The following is a 22,983-nucleotide window of genomic DNA, read 5'->3' as shown; positions in this document are numbered from 1 at the left end:
TCTACACGGATAAGACAACAAAGCCTGATTTTTGCTTTGCTGTAGTTCTTTTACATCCCAAGACTGCTTAGCATCAAGCTGGCTTTCCCTTCTTAATACAGTATGCTTTTCTTGGGAAAGCTTCCTTTCAAGCTTCCATGCCATATACCACCTGCTTTGAATCTGAACCTGACTCCAATCTATTTTTGACATGGCCATCTTCCAGCAGCACTCCAGCCATCGTGTTAATCTGATCAAAATATTTGCATTTCATCACACCTGTCAAACCAATCAAAAGTAAATTATCCCTCTCCAGGATTCACCTCTTCCTTCAAACGGAAAACCAGAGAGCAGATAGCACATGAACAGAAAATATTATGCCATATTTACAACCAGCATGATCATCTTTCACACTCACATGCCAGAGACCAGTTGCCCATCTCTCCCTGTCTCTCTCTCTATATATATATCTTTATTAGACGCTACACTCCATATAAAAAGAGCAGACATGATATTCACAACCTATACAGTATCAAAAGTTGTTCCACTCTTTTCCTGTCCTAAATTTTTACTAGTACCCGAATGCATAGAATATATGTATATATACACGTGTGTGTATATATATAGCGTATATATAAGCCTTGGTTGTCAGTCAAAAATGTCCTCTTATCAGCTATGCATAAATGTACTATCATTTAACCTTCATGAAGGTGCCATCATAAATTTAAAATATTAGGCTGTATTTCTTGAGAAAAACATTTCCACAAACACCACGCTTCAGTGCACATAGGCTGAACTGTTCATAGGCTGAACAGTAAACCTATGTCTAAATGAATAGCACTTATGGATGACAAATTGGTGAGTATATATGTAGAAAGAACATTTCCAGAGAATTTTGTCCCACCCAGCGATACATATCTCTTCCAGAGAAGTTGTGATTTCTTATGCAAATTTTCACAGCTGCACTGTTACCTTGCTCTTCCGTTAAGTCACAATACTACCATTTTCTAATTACGCTTCGGATTTCAAATTTGGTAAACCTTTATGCTTTGCATTCACATAAAACCCAGGTGACCTAGAAACAAGGGGCTTTTAAATGCATACATATATACTTAGGGCACACCATGTACCTATCTCAGAAATATGCTATATTTGAAACAAAAAAACCCACGGGCACACTGAATGTAGATAAAACAAGTATCTGTTCCAAGTCTGTAATCTCTAAATTCAAAATGTTCTTAAAACAAAACAACAACAAAATAAGTTGAGATATTATGAAAAAAGAAACTACACACTCGTTCTTTAGCGTTTACAGCCTTCAAAGCATTCTCTAGTTGTTACATCCTAACTAAAAGCTTGATGACTTCCATGAAAGAAAAAAAAAACTCACTGAGAAAGACAAGCAGAACAAATACATAAATCTGATGTCATACAATACTACGTTTAGGTACCCACATTTCTGTGAAAAACGTGGAGAGTAGGTCATAGACACTAAATAGAGGTACAAGCAACCTGTAGCCCTGCAGGACAAGACTAAGCTAAAAATATTCCATTTTTTATTTTAGAGTAAATAAATATATTTGTAAATTTATATTACGCACTGAAATGCAATCCTTAAATCATCTGATCTGTACAGAAAAACTGCAGGCATGTTGATAGGAGAGCTGACTCTACGTGCTCTGGAGCTTTAACAGGCAACATTTCACAACATTTTAATGTGCCTACATAAAAGAATTGCTACGTGCTAGTATCAAGCTTGGGGGTTTGCCTCCCTAATTCTGGCAGGGTTAACCGACACCTTAGGAGGTATGCTGTTAATATATAAGGATATTGCTCCTGACAGTTCACAGAGAAACCTGTCGATTCTGTGTAGCCTCCTGCATTCCCACTCAGAACAATCTCTGCCCTTTCCCCACTTATGTGCTCCTCATTAAGGTGTTGCACTGCAGTTTCTACTCCATCTAATGAGGAAGAGTAGCTAGAATTGCATCGGAAGCTACATGTGTTACTCCTTGAACAGTCAGAGGAGTCAGTGTTGAGCAGCACAAGCCACTACTCTCCTCAGGTGCCAAGTACCTAAAAATACACCCGAAAAGCATCAATAAATTAAAGAAAAGCGTTCAACTTCCATTTATGTAATAGAAAACCGAACTACAAAGCAACAATGGGCATCAGGTAAATGTATCCAATACAATTTGCAGGCATAATTGAAAGCATTGCTGCCTAATAAGACATCTAAAAGCAAAGCATGCTCAAACGAAATGTCTATAGACTCATTAGTTGGCAGCCATTCCATTACGATCACATATAATGTCAGTAGTGCCTTGAACCTGTGCCAATGACAACAGCATAAATTTTGCATCTCATTTCTGCGGTCATAAAATTAATGATCAGTTTAAAAATACTTCTTTGCAAAAGTTATTGCACAAAGAAATGACATGAATGTGTCCCTGTTATGTAGTCACAAGAATAATTAAGGAGTTGATGCTCATTAATATAGTTTCTTGTTTCCCCAGAACACCATATGATTTATCTGGAAGTTGAAAAAAGTTTAATTAACAGTAGATAGTTAACAGTTACAACATTAACAAAAATATGTATATGAACTGACCCTATTCTCCAGTTTCTGCGATTTAAACTAACCTCTTACAGGTCTGATAGCAGAATCAATATTTTGTGTTATCTGTTAAGAAACTCCATACAATGTCTTCCCTTATTAAATGCCACCTTTTACATTACAGCTTATTTATTGATTTAGGAAATAATGCATACCAAAGAGTAAAGTGTACCACATTAGGAATGGAGCATAAAACAAACTCTCCTCATTGTAACAAGGACTGCACTTCAGCCCCTGCCCCCTGTTCTGAAGACTTCCAACAGATTTATTTAGTTGGTACAAGCTGAATAAAATGAACAAGACCCTATTACTTCAAGAATTCCATTTAAAAAAAAAAGAAAAAAAAAACCAGACTTTTTTCCCCAAGAATTCATTTTCTTCTGCAGCAGTGTGATTATAGTAATGAACTCCTAAGCATTAAAGATACTGCTTCCACCACTAAATCTAAAAAAGAGCAAGATGTTCCTGCCAATGCTTTTGAAAGAGACTTGCTAGCCTACATCCTCAGATCACTAAACACTTTCAATTTATTTCTAAAAAATTTCAGAGAGGGTGACACATTAAAATTGTTCAAGTATAAAAGAAATAAAGCAACTCACAAAAATAAAAAGATATACAGGTCAAAACACCCTGCTGCTTGCCATTTCAGAAGGTCCCAAGTCACAGCAAGTTGAAATCACTTCCTCCTGTCTAGCCTCTACTGCGGTAAAAAACCACCGACGGACTGGGTGAAGCCACCAAGCAGGTCAATACAAGGTTCTCACCATACAAATTTTTTACAAAAATAACTAGACAAAGATGCTTTTGAGCTGGCACAGGTACACTTTAACCCCTTGATAGCTGCAGCTGATTTTTTTAAGAAGATGCTAGTGACTCAATCCACCAGTCATCTTGCAAGACCGGATTCTTCCAGCAGCCACTTTCTCAATGTAAGCTTCGCAATGCAATCTTCTCCAACACACTCATTTCTGAAGAGTCTTCTAGAGTCTCCTATTAACATGATGGTTTTTAATGGCTTGTTTTGTAAAGGTCAAGTAGGAATTCTTCAGCGGCTATTTGCTAAAATGATACTGAAACAGCATTAGGTTTGTAAGCAAATAAGCTTCAAGCAAGAAAAGCAACACAACTTTTACTTGCCGAGTTGCCTCTTGTTCTGACGATGCCCATCAAGATAAGACCATTTTGTGCTGCACTTCTGCCTGCATCTTGTATTGCTTGAAATTGCACTTGGCACAGACACTTCACAACTAACAGCTGCCTGTAGCTGAAAGGGACAAAACAGTGACCTGCCTACAATGAAACCCTCCAGACTTCCAGGACAGAGCGGTATTTGGCACACTTTCCAGGCGTCTGATGGTCTCTACAGAAACACATCACTGTGATCCTCAAAGGACTGCATAACTACTAAGCCATATCTTTCCCATTTATAGTTAAACACTAATGATGTATTTATGCTGCTGACTGAAAGCTCAAGTATGTTAAAACATAGAACTCATCCACATACTGCTACGATGATCAGAAGCTGCTGCCTGCCTTTCTCAAGTCCAAAAAGACTCCTACCTGCTGCCATTTCCTGAAAAACAGCGTGTAGAGACAGAAAAGGAAGTATCACCTCCAGGTGATCACAAAACAGGGAAAAAAAACCCAACTGAAAATACAAAGCCTTTGCATATAGTGCTACTCTATCAGCTTGACTATTTCCAGGAAGCAGATGTCTCAGGCTCCAAACAGTCACTGCTCTGCCAAGAGCCAAAGAGCCATCTGAGTCATTTAAAGGTTTCCTACTGGTGCTCCCAATAATCAGATAGAGAAGAACACTGATGCTCTAGAGACACAGGTTTATCTTTTATTATACTACAGCGAAATGAAAATGAAAGTGGACCTATACCAGTTTTTAATCACACTGAAAAGTGGTAGCTCGCAAATGTCACATCATACTTTTCTGCCCATACAGTGCCGAAATTGTGTGCTGCAGATCAGGTATAAGGTGCACTAAGTGCTTTATGAGGAACTTGTTTTGCAAATTCCCATATTATGACTTGATTTGGCTAGTATTTTTGGTGTCTCACTTTCAACAATGAGCCAGGATCTTTTGTGAAAAGTGATTAAATATATATAATTTTACTAAAATAAAAGCAAAGAACAGATGGAAAGTGAGCTTCAAACACAAATACAGTTTCTAGGGCTTACGGTGCTTCTGCCAACTTTAGCACTATTTTTAGCATAAACTGAAAACAAAGTTCTTTTAACTAAACATTTTGGCAGCCAAGGTATTGATTCAATTAATCTCAAAATGCCAAAAACTGTATTAACTCAGAATCTTTGACAAAGTCCAGACTTTTATATCCTTAGTGGAATATTAGTCTTATTAAAAAAATGAATCCAATTTGTATGAAAATTGTCCTCGTTTTCAGTTTCTTCCCAATTCTAAGATCTAGAACTGTTTGCTTTGAGTGTGACTATGGCTTTTTGGATTTGCTTAAACTGTCTAGATGAAAAATCAAATATTTCAAATGAGAAGAAAAAAAAATCACAGTAGTGTCCAAGAGAAAAAGACATTTCTACCGAGTTCCTTAATTTAAGAATAAATTAAATAAAGTATTTATTAAAGTTATTGAACAAAAATAAAATCTGTCAAGAGTTGTGGTTTGGATATTAAAATAATTGCACTTTTTTGGTCATAAGAACAACATGCACTTTGTGAATCAACATTACACTTAACTGTAAAAGTCAGTGTAAAATCAGATATCACATCACACATGAGAATTAAATATTCTCCTCTACAATTACTTCCATGTCTTTAATCTTCACATGTACCCACTTCCCCTAAAAAGCTTCATTTTTTCTGTGTGTAGACACAAAAGATGCTTTTGCCAGCATATTTACTGACCTAACAGATAACATAAGAAGGTTTATTTTTAAGAGGATGCAAGAAAGTCCTCGAGTTCATCAATCTGATTGCAAAGAAGCATACATGCACTTTCTGAAAGTTAGGGATATGCACACGGATGACTTTGGTTTTAAGGAGCCTGGTTCTACTTGTGCACATGCTCTTCAATACTTATATTTTTTTTATTCATCTTTTAAAACTCCTTGACTTATCTTTCAGGAAGGTAATATTCTGTATGCTAGTAGCCAAAGTCCATACAACAAGAAGTCACATGCAATACCGTGGCCAAACTGACCAGTCACTCTATGTAAAGCCAGTGGAACGTCAAGAACATGCGATGGTGAAAGGGAATGGAGTGACAAGCTGACGCCCACAAAGCACACTTGTGGAACAACTCACAAGCCGAAGGAGCTGCTGTTTGGGATACCAGAGTCAAGTTTCATTATGTTATACAGGAAATACATGAATTTGGAAAGTGTTAGTCCACTTCTTTCTGCCTCCAAAAGATTCTCCTGGATGCCTCTGGAAAGATAACAGGTCACAACTCACAAGAGTCTTGAAAACAGCTGATATAGTATGATAATGAATGTAGTATGATAATTACTATGCCACGATAATATGGCACATAGTATGAATCACTCTTCACCTTTACTTTCAGCTACAACAAAGATTATTTTATTTGCATTTAAGAAGTGAAGTAACTGCAACCACAAAACAAAGAACAGCAAATATGAAAGTTTAGATGTGCACAGTAGTTTTTATTCTTTCAGTTTATTTCATTGCAGTTTCCATGTTTCTGCTTTCACCCCTCTTTTTTCCTGAAAGATATTCTCCTCTTTCACCTTATATTTCAGGATATTTCTTCTTTCTCTGGAGTGGGGAGGAACAGGAAAATGTCTTACCATCACTGCCACATCAGTTTTTAATCTTTTCTCAAATTTTCCATTTAAGTGTCTAGGTGTGCACAGAGCTATGAATGGGCACAAATGCTGACCTCATTCGGTTGCTGCTGCTGCTGCTTTGTTACACTAGTAGCTGGCCAAGAATGTGCTTACCTCCATGTGGGTCCTTTGTTCTACACCTACACAAGTCATGCCTAAATTTGTACAGGCCTAAAGTAAGAATGAAACAACCAAATGAAGTTTAGCACACACTTCTTGAACTCTGGAAATTATACCAACAACCCATACCACTGAATGACATGCCCCCAGATATTTTGCAGTGAGTGCAGGCTCCCATTTCTCATGAATTTTTCATATTCATGCATGTAAATGCACATTAATTTGGAGAAGTTTATCCTCACTTATAGAAAACAATGGTATAACCTTAGAGCTCTCATTTTATTGACAAATACTAAAAGAAAGCTAAAGTCAGCATTCACAAGCTTTACCACCTGTACACAGCTATACAGTCTGAATCAAGAGACACATCATGAGAATTAAGAAAAGCAATATATCCTCCTTCTTAAGAATCAAATGCACTCTGATAAAAAGAATAACATCCAATACAATTTTCACAGAAATCGGCGCAAGTTATACAGTAACAATTCCAGACTGTATCAGTTAAATCATCCATTTTGCTGGAGATAATGAAATCTCATCTTTACTAATAATTTGTTTGATCAGAAAATAAATTCTGAAACAAACTGCCAATGAAGAAAGTAAATAGACTACAATATTCTTGACCTTCAAAAAAAGCAAACCGGTAAATACAAACTCTGACCTTTGCAGACAGCTCACGTTTATTAGAGTCATAGCCTCAGAGAGCTACTAAATCGTCAAAAACATGCTCTCCAGAAAGTCAGACGCATTTGCAATGGAACAACCATCCCACCTAATTTCATGTTAGTCACTTTCTTAATAAAATAACATTTGACTTTTCCACAGTTAGTTCTGGTGGACAGTGAGGCTGAGGGAAACTGCATTTTAACCTTGGTAAGAGTGCTGAGGTACAATATAAAAAGCCCCAGCAAATTATTTTAACACAGTTTTTAAATAATCACATAGCTCAAGATTACAAAATCTTGCCAATCTTTGGGAAGTTTCAAGCTGCATTTTTCCTCTTTCAATTTTACTGTTACGGCTATATAACACGATTTAAACAGGGATAAGAAATGTATGAACTTGTTGTGCCTCGTTATAACATTACTTACCTAATACAACTTAGATATTTTCATTTTATCAGGAGGCACACTGTAGCCTACACATTTGAACCTCCTTGTCCAGAAACAGACAGTTCTTCGACCACTGCAAGAAGTGAAGCTTTGCATAGGCTTTGTTGACCTCGCACTGTGACCCTCATACCAGCATCCACAGGCTATAGGTCATGACCTCAAGAATTAGCATCATGGAAATAAGAGCCCTTCCAGGTTTAGTTACAGAACAGGCCACTGTAGCAAACTCCTCAGTCTTCTCTAAACTGAACTCTGCTGCTCTGTTTTAACTCCACTAGAAGACAATAGATAACCCACACTTCAGTTTCCATTACTCATACACTAAATCATCTCCTCTCCAACTAAAGGTCTGAGCTGCCGCTGCACTATGAAAACATTCATTCAGTGTGGATCGAAACCCAATACCATATTGCCACTAGATGATCCTATTAAAAGGTTAAAGAAACATCAATATGGAATTGAAGACTTTTGCAATGTTAAGAAAAAAAAAGCTGAAATAAGTTATCCCTATTAAAATTTTATCTCCTAAGCAGGCTGCTTTGTATACATTTTATTTAAAAACAGACAAACAAACAACAAACCTGCATCACACGGTCTTTCTCAACGCTGCGCTGTTGCTAATGAAGCCAGACATAACAAGCTCTATTCATACGCAATTCTGAACTGTTTCTAAAGTAATCTTTTCATCAGTAAGCCTTCTCGGATGCGCTGAACGAAGGAGAAGGCCTTTCTTTGCGCGGTGCTCCGACGCGAGCACACGGGGAAGCCTTTCCCGGCTGCCCCCAGCAGGGGGCGCCATCCCCCTCGGCCTGCAGCGGCGCCGCGCACAGCCCGGCCGGCCCCGCCCCCGCCCGCAGGGCCGCCCGCGGGGGGAAGGAGAAGCACGGCACTTACCTGTATCCCGGAATTCCTGAGGGTAGCTGCAGAAGGAAGAAGAAACAACATCAAGCAATGCACGCCTGCGAATCCGCGGTACTAGAACACAGCCTAGGACAACGGCGAGTTTCCAATGAGCTTTCTAGTTGAAACAGCACTGCGAGTATCCCTTAATAATTTTTAAGTCTTTTTTTGGGGGGTGAAATATTTACTCGGTTTTCTTCTGTCTTTCCAGCTGAGAGAACCCGCAGTCGCTTCAAAAAAAAAGACTTGAACAAAAACAAACTCAGATAGAGTAGCCTCTTCTAGGAATAGACGTTATTACTCAGGTATCTTAAGGTATAAACATCTTTATACCTTAAACCTTTGTCTTAAGGTATAAGCATCTTTAATTCCAGAAAACCTTCTAAACATTAACATATTTCAAAAAAAATTCTGCACATGTAAAAGCCACTCTGAAATAACACAGTAGGTCAACAGGCAAAAACCCACAAATAGTGGGAGTAGTTGCAGTAATTTATGAAATCCAAATGAAAAAGTATTACTAATTAACCAGAAATTAAGAAGTTACTGCATGTCTAAATAAAAACCATCATTTTCAAATAAGAAGATCTCACTAACTCAATACGTTAAAAATATCATCCTGGGAGGAAAAAAATACTTTTTCTTCAGAGATAAATCTTGACACACAGTGTGATATATAAACAATCAGGACAGAGTTATGTAAAATGGCATCTCAGAAAACATGCATGGACTATAGTTTATGTGAAAGGACTTCATCAGAAATAACTGGAAAATAAAATGCAGCTGCCAAGACCATCTTTATGGACACTAAGCAGTAGTGCATGTGTCAGGTTAGTCAGTAAGGAGATGCTTACAAGTAACAGGCAGGAGAGAAAGGAAGGGTGTAGGGATAAGAAACTGAGAAATGCAAACAAAGATAAAAGGCCAGATCTAAGAAATCCTCCACAGCAAACAGCAGTAATAGTTAGGTACAGCCCAGTATGTGGGAAGTAAAAATCAAAATTTACTACAACGTGCATATATTTTGTAGCCTGCATGAAAAGCAAAACACTGTTAACAGTGAATAACATTACAGGAGATGAGGAAGGAATTACAAATTAAAATAAGATGTAAAATCAGGGAGTCATTAAGTGGATAGCAAAAGATTCAGTGTCAACTGTACTCATAACTGCAGGTTCCCTCCTTTGATATTTCATCATCCAAAAAAACCTATAGTTGAGTCATAAAACCAAAGAAAAAAAAACTCAGAAGGGAAAGCACAAAAAAAGAGAAAGAAAATCCTGGTTCCTCTTTTTTTTTTTTAAAAAAAAAAAAAAAGTTGTTTCCTAAGCATTCACAGCCAGAATCCAAGGCACACAAATCTTTAATTACAAGTTGGGACACATCTTGTGTGTTCCCACAGTTAGTGTGATACAAAGAATGATGCCCTCACCAGATGATTGTGCTGTCTTTGAAATTGTAAACAAGTTGCCACAGAAGCAGGAGCATGTCATCAAAGGAAAGGTTAAGAGATATCACACAGGAGTGATCAGTAGAAAAACACTTTGGAAAAAACAACCAGAAAAGAACAGCAAGTACTAGATTATGCCCTAGTTTGATTAGAGTTGTAAAAAAAGATAATTTGCCAAGAAAATTTTGTAGCCCAAATAAAACTACAGCCAAATCTCTTTAGCTGAAGTGTTTGACTGAAATTAAAACACAACAGAGTCTCAAATCATACCTGATAGTAGGAAAAAAAACCCACAAAAACCCAACAAAAAAAAAACCTGCAAGAAACCAGACACATACACAGAGCCCCTCTTCTTGGGCTGTCATAGTACTTCACTATTTTAACACCGCTGAAACAAGCTTATGATCTATAAATAGTTTCCAGTTAAGTTTCTATTTTCTATTACAGAGCTAAAGGACAGAAAATACAGTAAAGCAAAGTCAGCATTGAATTATGCTGGTTTACACCAGCTGAGTATGGCCACAGACAGCTCATTCAGATTCTCAATGCATTCTATTCCTCATACTTGAAGGAATCTTACCAAAGCAGAGGTGTGAAGGCAAGCTCTACCCAACCAGCTTGCAATCAGTGTTCAGATTACTACAGCAATTCAAATGGCACAAATCCTTCTGTTCCCATTTCTCACTAAATTACAGCAGTTTCAAGAAAGACACAAAGATTTGAACCTATGCAGATTATCTGACAAAATCAGGATCTAGACAGATTTTTCAATGTTAATGGTTATTGAAAGACTGTAAAAACTTAAGTTATCATTAACTGGCTTTCTAACATACTAAAGCCTTGAAGCTCACTTACCTTGCCTTAACATCTTTTATCTTCTCAAGAAGCACTTCCCTTTTTTCTTTTGCTGTCTTGGATAGATTTTCTCCTTTTAGCGTTTGTGAAATAAATGTGTCAACATCTAAATAAAGAAAAAAAAAAAAAAAAGACACCTCAAAAAAAGGTAAATAATGCCACAATGAGTTTGACCTGATACTACTGTGAAAAAACCAAGAAAATTATTTTCAGACCTACACACAGCATAGTTAACGTACATTTCAGATTCTGTTCTCTGATCTACTTATGCTTACCACAGCAAATCCTATGGTGACATTTGATTCTGGCTCACTTAATTATGCTACGCAAGTCCTAATAAATTGCAGTACTATAACAATTACTTTCCATCACATAAAGCAAGGGATAAAGCTAAAACATGGAAATAGCCTTTACACGTGTATTACTGCCATGTTATTTCAGAAGTTCAGGTTACAAAAATGGTTGAGTAACTCATTATTTCAGCAGTAACTCCTACCCAGCTACTAATATAGGTCACTTACTGGTTACAGCATTGTCAAATGTTCTCACATTACCTCGGAGCTCCCTACTTGACTAAGGGTTCATATCCAAAGCCTTAACCCTGCAAACAATTAGGTAGGCACAATAACCGTATTGAAGGAGTCAAGCTTATGCATGTACTTGAAGTTAAGCTTACCTGCACTTGCAGAATCACAAACTAAGACTCTAACCTGTACTGTAACCTTCCTTATACAGTTGATACACTTACACAGTCAGGTAGAACTAAAGCATTCCACAACACTTACCATGGTTCTTTGTAATATAGTAAATGCCCATTCCACAGGATAAAACCAATGCAGTGACTGAGAATCTGGGGGAGTGTAAACTCCTCCAGTAGTATGTTCTCTGTTGAGTATGTACTCAGTTGAGTAACAAAAACAATTGTGAAAACTCACTGTAAAAGTTTCCTATAGTTACCAATCAACATACGGTTATCCTGAAAACTGCAAAGTGAATATGTGACCAGAAAATCCTGCTTGTTAACTTGAATTTCTCAGCTGTACAGATAATAAGTGTTCATTGAATAAGGGAAAGCATACGTAACACCCTCACAGAGCCTGCCCACCACCCATACACACACACATATATATATACAGACATACTTTGTCTCAATCTGGTAGATGCAAATACACATAGATAGTACTATTTTAATCCTGTAACTTTTCCAATCAGATAAGACATTCTGTTTCCATACAGAAATACAAAATAGCCAACTAAGTACTCAAATGTTTGCATGCAAAATGTTACATTTTAAAACAATGTTAAATGAATATTCACTGCAGATTTCCTAACTGAAAAATTTAATTGCTTTTCTTCTTTATAAAACAGAAGTTCAGCAGAAACATATCCCATTTAATAGTATAGGCTGCAAGAAAACAAGTCAAAAGTTCTGAACACTACCATAGCTATTACAAAGATGATGTTCTTTACAAATAATTTACCAGATTGTTTAGATTGCTGTCTTCACAAAGCGTGGTAACAATCTTTTTTTTAAAAAGTATCTTAGAGTTCTGAAGAATTATATTGTTCCCCTCCCCATAAAACAGAGAAGCTTCCCTACTACATTTTCCAAAGCAGTCCTGAAGAGGGGGGAACCAGACTCAGTTCTGTGGCATTCCTTCTTTAAAAGGACAGCAGGAAAGGCAATTAACACGTATTAATGAATCCTCCAGACACACCCCTAACAGCCTCTATGCTGTCCACCAAGCATCCCTAGAAACATTTTGTCCTAACCAATAGAAAATGTATACATCTTCATAAATTCCAATGATTGGAATTGTCAATCAAGCAGGTAAATGAGGACCCATGCAATCCAAAGGCATTGACCAACCACAAAACCTAGGTCAAAACCACCAATAATTTCACCACTGAGGGCAAAAACCTAAACTGCCAACAGTTTTCTCTCAATTAAACCCAGCAGGATTTTCCAGTACAGACCAACCTTTCACTCTGGGACAGTTATATTTGTTCATACTGGTTAAACATCTGTTCCTTCATTTTTGGAATAGATACATAAAAGTATAAGATAGCAACTTCAAAGTTCCACCCAAGCAGCAGTATGCAAAAGCTTAGAGGAATTAGTGACATTTATAAACAAGGAGCAATGCTTGCACAGTAATCTTTGGACATTATTTAATCACAGAACTTCGCTTCAGAAGTCTTCATTTAAACTCAGTGGGCTTCTTCTCAGCTGGGTTTTGAGCTTTTCTGAGAGGTCTGCTATCTTGGGTTTTGACTGACTGTCAAAGATTCTTTCAAATACAAATATTGAGATAAGACTATTAAGGAGTATATGGGGAAGAGAAACCAAGTCAATTATTATAAGCAAGAATGAACTATGTTGCTGACAGAACGTATTCTTTTCTGGAAAACCTTGGACTTCAAAAGCAGAAGTAATGCAGAATTTTCAACCATGGAGGGACAGGGCAGCAGTAGATGCTCCATTTATTCTCAGTATAAGTAGATAATGAGTTGGAGGAGAGGGGCGAAGGAGAGAGACAGAAACAGAGGAAGCATACAGAAGATCCCGCTAAGTTTGTTGTTTCTAAACAGCTGCAGAGAAGACATGCCTAGGATAGGTCCCCTCTCCCGTGAGATCATGAAACAAGTTCTCCGAGCCTAGGTATCCAAAATCAGACTGCACTGTACTCATCACAGAACACTAAGGAAGCAGTTTACTTGAAAATTACGCTTTCCTGTATCATAGATTTTTCTCATCTACTCACAGTTACAGAGAATCTTACATATCTTGTTCAAGCCATGTTCTGATCTAGTGTTGTAAATCCATCCAGGATGGGCCACGTGCACATGAGATGAGCATCATGTCCTAAGCTCCACCGGACAAGAAGCAAGAAAGTTACCTAAGTTACAATCATCTCTTCACTACCTGTACTTCCACAATGTGGAAGAGCAGGGAAGGAGCAGTCCCTGCTGATACAGAAAGCATTATCACTGGCTTAACATAATGTTCACACAATTTCTCTTGACATTCCACAAAGCGATTTACCCTGGAATGAGAACAGAACTCAGGACTTCAGTATGACAGATGCAAGTCTCATCCAGTGAGCTTCAAACAGAAGCACCATAGTTTACCCATTTCTCACCGCTATTCTAGTCACTTACTTGCTCTCCATTCTCCAGCATGATCCAAAACCTGACCCCTCCTCTGCTAGTTTAATGCTACACAGAAAAGTATAAACTACTAGTCACAAGCACTTGAGTGTAGAACACGTTTGTTTCACGCTTCAGTAGCAGTTGATTCATTGAGGAATTTAAAAAGGAATAAAATATAAACTCCAAAAAGAAACCCTCCTTGAGCAGACTTCTGATTTAAAAGCACTTTTACTAATTCAGTTACCACACAACAAACAAAACAAACGATCTATTTCCTTAAATTGTTTGTTCCTAACAAACTGGGCAGCTGTTTAGTATCACACACTGCAGAGACTCAGCTGTTTCCATGGAAAACACTACAATTTCAAAGAGCAATAAACTTTGGAAACCTATTCAACACCTCTTCACTTTTTTCAGCTTGTGTGTTTAGACTGCCTGATAGCTTCAATATCCATATTTGATGCTCTATTTCTTAATGCTCGTGATTTTAACTTTGTCTGAATCATACCCCAGAGAAATTATTTGCCTCCAGAAATGAACAATAGCTGTCGAACTGGATGATCCGATTGATACAAGTCACTCGGAAATAGCTCTGTCAATACAGGTTACAAACTGTCAGAAAAGGGCAGTCACACCAGTCCAGTTCTGTCCACTTCAACGGGCTCATACAGTTCCAAGCTTAATTGCCAGCTCATAGAACAGTCAAAAGCTAAAAGGCCATTTATTTTCATTTCCATCCACACTCCTTTTACAAGGAAAAAAGCTTAAGATTTATTTTGCATTTCATTGTTAAAACATTTTGTGGATTTCCTTACCTCAATGATTATAAACAGACAACTGCAAGTTTTTTATTGTTTTAAGTCTTTGGAGCTATTTTCTTTAATGAAGGCTGGAACTATGCAGATGGACTTTTCCAAGAACATTGTAAATTTGTAGCCCAAAGCAAGTGCTGTGTTAACAAGTGCTAATCATAACAAATCATAGCACTTTTGTTATTTACAAGGTTTAATACTGTGACCATAAGTCGCACTTAATAAATATATTTAGGACCGAACTACCACATTCTTCTGTCAGGGTGGGCCAAACAGACTGTCATAGGGGCACTCAGAGTGTGCCCTGGGTCTTCATTTCTCCACTCCTCCAGTAGATAACCAAACTGCTGTCCTTCACGTTATCAAAAAATTAGTCACTTCTTCGTCACCTGATGAGTTCATACCATTCAAATAACAGAGAACCATCATAAACTGGTGATGAGACAGGTGTGTTCCCACTCACATGGCAGGGCGTGCACGCAGCTCCCCGTCTGTGACCTGAGGAGAACGCAGGCCCCTGTTTCGAGGTTAGACACGCATCAGTCATATGACAAGGGACACTGGCATGGGGTCACCTGGTGGATGCGCTGCCAGTCACACAAGAAGGGAATGGCAGATCAGCAGAACAATTCCTCCAGCCACCAGCCTTCTCCCATCTCTCTCCTCCGCCTCAAGGACTGAGAGAGCCAGAAGCCAGCTACAAGCCAAAGAATTTGGGAAGGCAGGCCAGAGAATTTGGGAAGGCAGCTGCAAGCTAGGCACATTTCTGCACACACACTGTCCAAATGTGACCCACATTAAACAGATTATCATGTATCTTCCAGCTTTACAGGAGCTAGCATTAGAAAGCCATTAATTAATCTGGTTTCAAAGTTTTTGTGCAATTCATTAATAAGGAATGGGTCTGAAGACAAATTATCAAGCAGTATCTGTGACTGCCTGTCCCCCTGAATCAAGAAATATTTGAGGATTTTGTTTCTGCACTCCCTATCCTTCCCAACTATATTTAAAATTCTCTCTCAAGTTTGCTAAATTGTCTCTTAAAAATATATATGTATACATGCTTATACAAAAACAGAACACGTGATGTAAAATAAAAGTGACTGACACTCCAATGTGTCTAAAAATACCGCACTGATCCAGCCTAACAAGTAGATGATCATTCCTTTTAACACAAAGTCCTGCCTTTAGAAACTGCTGGACCTTAAATCCCCAGAAGCAAGGCTATCTCATCACGTTGCCACATACAAAGTAAGCGTCACGAAAGACGTTGACACTCAACAGTTTCATCAGTGATTTAGAAAGCAGAAGTACATCCAAACCACTAAGACTTCTCAAATGAAGTAAATAGGTAAGACATCTCTTTTAAGTTAAAGAAGAAAAATTATAATCAAGGAGCATATATATCTAATCTCATTGGCTGAGTAGTTGAGCAACCTCTCTCTACATAAAAGAGGTGAGAAAAGATGAAGCTGTAACATATTAAGCATATCATGAAAAAACCACACCAGTACAAATCATGATCAAGTTAAAGTGATTTCAAATGAACTATAATAAAAAACGTTAAGGATTAACCTAAAGATTTACACTGTATGCCACATTATGCTGCATCTATTGTGGTTTGTTGACATATGATTATGAAAGAAATGTAAACCCAGTCAGATGAGAAAGATAGACTCCATGTTAATTGAAAAAGACAAACTAAGTGAATAATGAGTATATAAAAAATAGCCTATGCCATTTTTATCATCCATATATGACACTTATTTTCAAATTTATGGCAGAGACAATTGAACTGTGTTTCAAATCACTGGAGGTTATTTCTTACCAGGAATGCCTCCATGCATTTTTTCACCTCACTGTTTCTATTCTTAATCCATTACTATTGAAATACATATATATTACCAAAGCTGTAAATACATGTCTACTTAGAAGATGTCTACAATAATTGCCCTGGCTTATCTTGTAAAGATGGATTCTTCGGCTAGAATCAGCACTTGTTAAAGCCTTGGAAACATGGAAGTGATCCTTTAAAACAAAAAGTAAAGTTTTAAATAACAATAGCATTTTAAAATTGAACCAGCCAATGAAGAACTATGCTGTACCTAGGTGGCTTTTCCTATGACAGCAACATAAGGAGCAAGTCCAGCAACAGCTGACAAGGAGGTCAAAAAAGGACGGTTCATTTTCTGGGCATCAGGGGTAAATATAACTACTGTAGTGCCCAAAAATAAAAGGGAAGCAAAATTAAACTCATGCACTGGATCCACAGTCTTGTAGCCTTCTTGCCTTGCCCTCTTCTGCATGCTATTTCCAGGATGCAAGTAAACAAGTAGGTAAAGAATATTAATTTAAAGACAAAATTAAAGCAATCACATTGAAAAAAGGCATTTGGACAATCTGACTAAGCACTTAGATAATCTGAATAATATCTGAGTGGAAACACTCTCTAGGTCAAGAACATTGGTTTCTGTTTAGTTTTGGGGGGTTGTTTAGTAGAACAAGGAAATATGGAATCATATAAATGTCCAGTCCCAATATCTAATTAACTAGGAAATTTTTATTCCATTTTCATAGCAAAAATCTTCATAACTTTTAAAATATGAATACAGAAGATTCACGATGGAAATACTGCAAAATGTGAAAGGAAAACTGAATTAAAAGCGATAGGACCCTTCCTATAGTCACAGATGGCACGAAGTTAAAAAGGGAAAAAGATACCAATGATATCTAACGATCATGACACAATCAAAAATATAAAGAATTCTTAACTCCATTACTGAAAAAAAATCAAGATTTTTTTTTTCCAATCAAGATGACTGAAGCAACCAGCCTGATTTATGTTACAGGAGAAATAATACGCCTTTGGGGAAGAAGCAGCCTCTGAAATCCTTCTCAGCTACGGACAAGCCAAAACTTAGGAGCACATATCACAGAGAAAGGAAAAATAAAAATGAGCAGGCCTCCAAAAATTTATGTAGCCAATAAAAATTTGACAGCAAGGGGAAAAAAAATAAAAAAAAACCCAACCCACAAAAAAAAAAAAAAAAAAAAACAAACAAGTTACATCCCACTTTGCCAAACACCCACAAAATATCCTGAACATATAAACAAGACAGAGGATACCTTTTGAAAAGAAGAAAAGACACAATGGGGCTGGGCTTCCTTCACTAAATTCCAAAGTCTCAAGCATCATCTATAAGGTGCAGAGACACAGGTAGGGAATGAAGAAGTTACATACACCACCACACACCTCACAGGTGTAAAAAGGGAGATGAGAGCACAATAAAATTACTTTCTCCTCCCACCAGAAGTTCAACTCATGACCAGAGGACCCTGTTTCTGTCTCCAGTGCTTCCCTCTCATCACTTGAACAAGTCAGGGAAGAGAGGCTGGGATTGTGAAATCCCAACAATCCTCTGCAATAAACCTATTGCCACACTGACCTTTCCCCTTCAACTTTACAGAAACAGCTTCCTCCTGTTTCCAACTAATGCAGTTAGCCCTGAGCTCAAGCTGTGCTTCTGCCTGGAACATTTCAGCGCCACTGACATGCAACTATGACGACCTTGCCAGCACGTGTGACAGAATTTGGGTCTACGTTAAATATATAATATTGTTTAGGTTCAAAGTAAAGCACTCACAAGTCAGAAGTTTCCTGTGCAACTTTAACTCATCCCCTGTTGTGTTTATTCCCATTATCACCGTGTTTAACTGCAGGAGCACTTAGTATGTTTCCCAGTAGGACCCCTACTTACTCAGCATAGTAGGTGGACGATACTCTTAACAATCAATCAAGGCTAAACAGGGATAAGGAAATCCATATGATTGCTCCTCCACTTGCTGCAGAAGTTGGAAACAGTAGACAAGAAGGCCAAGGAGAGGAGGAAGAACACAACATTTGAGATTTTGAATCAGTCACTGCCTTGCTGCTATCTGAGTATTGGGCTAAAAAAGAGGGTTTGTCACCAGACATTAACTGCACGTTCACAACAGAACCTGGTATGAAGTGCCCAGCACCGGTAATAGCCACTGGATATAGACATCCAACTCACGTTATTTTCTAGAGAAACCAGCACAGCATGGAGACAGGTGAACCTGAATTCTAATTCTGTTCCACCATCGATTATTTTTTGCGACCCCAGATCACATCTTGTTTATTACACTAATTTTACCGATGGGAAAACAATATTCCCTCATCTCAAAGAGGTGCAGAATCAATACTTGTGAGCCATTAAAATAATACATTAAGCAGCACCCTTGAAGAAGAACATGCAGAAATTAATAACTATCTACTCACTGTAGTCTTTGTATTATGAAAGAGGTTCTTAATGAGTAGTAAAGATAATACTGAGCTCCCTTCCTTCCTCCATTACCATACATCTTCACTACATGAATAATTTGAGCAAAAAGAAAAAGGAGACTGTATAATTAACGATTACCAGAACCTAAACATATCAGTGAATGAACTGCTCATACAGTCTGAATTACTCTAGTTTCTAACTTTTATGCACACACCAAAAAAAAAAAACAACCAGGCAACAAAAAAAAAAAAAGGAAGGAGAGGTTAACATACACAAACTCTAAAAAGTAACGCCATATTTTTTGAAAAAGGAAGCAGGTTATTGGATTTTTACATTGCACAACCATAATTATATTTGTCTCCCTTTGATAATTCTGCAAGTCAGAATTAAAAGTTACAAACTAATGGTTGTTCCTCACTATCCCATCTCCAGCCTGCTGGATTTCTGCTTGCTCTATAATTACATTGTCATAAAATCAACAAGTGTTAACCTCATTTTGCATTGAGTCCCAGAACAAAATTGCACGTGAATGTAAATTAAGTTGAAAATATTACCATTACAGTTGTAGAGATGTATCATGTAGCATTTATGCTACCATAATAATAAAACAAAGATTTAAAGATCACTGGTAAATCATTCCATCCTCTTCTTAACTTCAGTTTTACAGACAGCACTAAAGAAAGATCTCATTTTCCTCCAGAAAAGCTGAAGCTGTACACACTGCGCAAACACCAGATACCTGTATATAACTTAGGCTGTTGATCATAGTGACTCTGAAAGAACATACACACAACCCCCTTGAGGGAAAACAGGTGTTCTCAGTTCCACTGGAAAATACAAACTTTTGTATCGCTCTTTCCATGGCAGACTGGATAAAGATAGGGCGAAGGCCAAGTTTTGTAAATGAGGCACCATGATAAAAAAACAAATCACAGCCTGAAACAATCCTATCTGCATCACACCCTCCTCCCCAAAAAAATCCTAAAAGCACTTAAAACGTGGAAGAGTTTCAAGATCAGCGTTACCCAGTGAAAATAGCTCTGAAACACACACATGCTTCATGCAATCACAAGCTCCAAAATACAGTTATACCACAGAAAACACCAAGGTTTAGAAAGGCTCTCCAGGGTTAATTTTTGGGGTTTTTTTTAACGATTAAGAATCTATGTCATGATAAAAAAATCTCCAGAAACTTTCCTTTCTTCTGGTGGCCTTTCATGCAATTTTACTAGAAATGGTATGATCTGCAAATAATGTACTTAGAAACGGTACTTAGGAAAACACTATAGACAGTTGGCAGAAGTGATTTAAAGATGAGAAGCTGCGTAGGAGCAGTATGTTTCAGGCGTTAACTCTTACAACCAAAGTGTTAAAAATAGAACAGACTTCAAAGGTGATGAGCTACGCTGGATTCTAACAGTGCCCAGCCATGTCATCAAGGATTTCCGAGGGGAGATTTTGAAAAGCGTGTGTAATTTTAACGGCTTAGTCCGCTACGCAAGGAAGCAGAAACAGAAGTTCTCAAAAGGAAGGGTCTCCCACTGAAATTTAAATTGTTTCAGGATGGCAAAGCCTTTTATGAGCTTTTCCATAAAGACAAAAGAAATCCCGAACTGGGAAAAACATCGTTTATTTTAAGGAACAACCACAACGAATATTAACTATGCAATGTAAACTTCGAACGTAGAACACACTACTGGTAGTTTTGAAGTCTCCACCAACAGCACCGCCGCTACCTGGCACGGCAAGAAGCCGCCCCGCTCCTGCGCCCCGCGGCGCCCTGCGAGCGGGACCGTCCTCCGGGCGCGTGTGGCCGCTATGGCAGCGCCCACCACCACCATCACCTGCACCCGCCCCGACGCCGTTCGCCTCTGCTGTTCAGCGGGGAAGTTCTTTTATTATTTTTTTGCGGTTAGTTCGGGGAGCAGCCCTGCCGGCACCGGAGCGGCGCGGGCGGCACCAGCCGGGCCACCGGCGCGGTCCGACGGGGCGAACCCCCCGACGGCCGGGCGGTGAGGCGCGGGCCGACGAGCCCCCAGCCCCGGCGCAGCGCCGCGGAGGCGACCAACACCTCAGCCCTCCGCGGAGGCTGCGAGCGCTCAGCCCGCAACACGGCGGCCAGGCCGAGCGCCTCTCTCCTTCCTCATTGCGGGCGCGCCGAGCAGCCGCGGGGAAGGGAACCCCCCGCCGCCGGGGAAGGGCGGCTGGCGGGGGGAGGGAGCCCCCGAGCACACGCAGTAGAAGCGAGCGGCCGCGCTCCGCCAAAGCTGCGGCTCGAGGGGCTGCTCCCCCCGCAAGCCCCGGCCGCGCCGGCTACCCCGGCCCGTCACACCCCCCGCCGGCCCGCCCCCCTCGGCCGCCCCTCCGCCCTGCTCACCGCCCGCCCCCCGGGAAGCCCTCCCTCCCGCCCTCCCTGCCGGCGGACGGCCTTACCTGCCAGGAGGCTGCAGACCTCCTCAGGGATGGCGAGCGCGCCCTGCATGCTGAGGGTGGCGGGGGGCAGCCAGGCGGCCGGGGACACCCCGCGGGCGGGGCTCGACAGCTGGTCCCGGCCCGGGCCCAGGCCCAGGCCCCGGCCCCGCCAGGGAGGAAGCGAAGGCCCCGCCCCCCCGGCCGCAGCGGCACGGCCGCGAGCCACAGGGGCGGGGCGCCGAGCCGCGGGGCGGGGCTTCGTGACGAATTCCTCGTCCCTCCTCGCCCCCCCGCCCGCCGCCGCTGCGCATGCGTTTCCCCCCAATGTTTACACGCGCTGGGGGGTGGCCCCCTAGCAACGCCCCCGCCACGGGGGACTGCCTCCCACGTGACCTCTGCCAGCAGCCATTTTGCGTGAGGGCACCGTGCCGCTCGCCAGAATCAAACATGGCGCTCAGCGTTAGTCATCCGCTCGCTTCCGCCCCGAAGCCCACGAGAAGTTGACTATTGGATAAGAATTCCAGGAAGTTGCTCTCTGATTGGTCTACTGATTGTCCCGCCTAAGCGTCTAGCCCTTCCCAAGCTGAGGGTCGGCGGCCCTGGCCTCCTCTCACGGGAGTGGGCACGGCTGAATATAACGAGTGATAATATTTCGGACCTAATTTCTTTCAATTATCTTTCCAGCCTTCATTCGGAGCACGCTACTGACTTTAGTTTGCTTCTTGGCAGGCAGGACGGCGCTGCCGAGGGGACAAGGGAGAGAGTGGCGGTCCCTGCATCCAGCAGGCCCTGCGGGTGCTACCGGTACCCTCTCAGCCTGCTGCCATTACTAGGGTTAGCGTTTGAGATAACAGGCCTGCCATCGTTTTGGTTTCACCATGGTTTTGGTTTTGCCATCACGGTTTGGTATAGCAGACTGCAGCCCAAACTCTGACCACAGCTGTGCCGATGTCCCAGGCAGCAGCTGGCAAAATCAAGCCGGAGAACTTGAGAGGAAATCACATGCACACGTGAGGCATGCAGTGAGTAAGAAATGGAAAGTGAAGCAGTGGTAACGGGCCTGTTGGTATTGGTGTCAGTTAGCACATCTGTGTGGGCAGAGGCAGGGAGAGTTGCTGTTCCTAAGCAACACAGCTGGGCTGCTAGAATAGCTAACTGTAGAAGTTTCGGTTATGGGGCAGCTTTAGTATATTTTTCCCGCAAATCCCTAGTTGTATGTATTTGGAGCACATCTGTGATTGAGTATGTTTAGTCAAATAGTCAAAGTAAACTCGGCGTGTGCTTCTGTGACCTTGGTGGTTTTGGCTGTATCTATGTTATTACTACAGAAAGTGTTTGTGTTAGAGCTGCAGTTATATTAGCACATCTGTATATCATAGCACTGTAGAAAAAACCAGCAAGGAAAAGAAATTACATTTATAAAATTTCACCTTTATAC

The 22,983-nt window shown here is 40.0% G+C and overlaps 1 protein-coding gene across 3 annotated transcripts in view; it reads right to left on the bottom strand.

Annotated features, from left to right (window-relative positions):
* Positions 1-21,778, bottom strand: part of SKAP2 (src kinase associated phosphoprotein 2) — a 116,915-nt gene extending 95,137 nt beyond the window's left edge. Inside the window, exons 1-3 of one of the 3 annotated variants that reach the window (XM_080382685.1) lie at positions 21,567-21,778; positions 10,865-10,970; positions 8,554-8,579 (exon numbers count right to left, since the gene is read on the bottom strand). In XM_080382685.1, coding sequence (XP_080238811.1) covers positions 8,554-8,579; positions 10,865-10,970; positions 21,567-21,615 — 181 coding nt within the window. In that variant the 5' untranslated portion in view covers positions 21,616-21,778. Of the gene's footprint in view, positions 1-8,553; positions 8,580-9,991; positions 10,072-10,864; positions 10,971-21,566 lie in introns of those variants that run through there. The other 2 variants (XM_080382687.1, XM_080382686.1) reach the window with 2 other exon arrangements.
* Positions 21,779-22,983: the final 1,205 nt, after the last annotated feature.

Source organism: Falco punctatus (genome assembly GCF_963210335.1).
Source record: "Falco punctatus genome assembly, chromosome: 4".
NCBI classification, from domain to species: domain Eukaryota; kingdom Metazoa; phylum Chordata; class Aves; order Falconiformes; family Falconidae; genus Falco; species Falco punctatus.
This window is presented reverse-complemented; position numbering and strand designations above follow the sequence as displayed.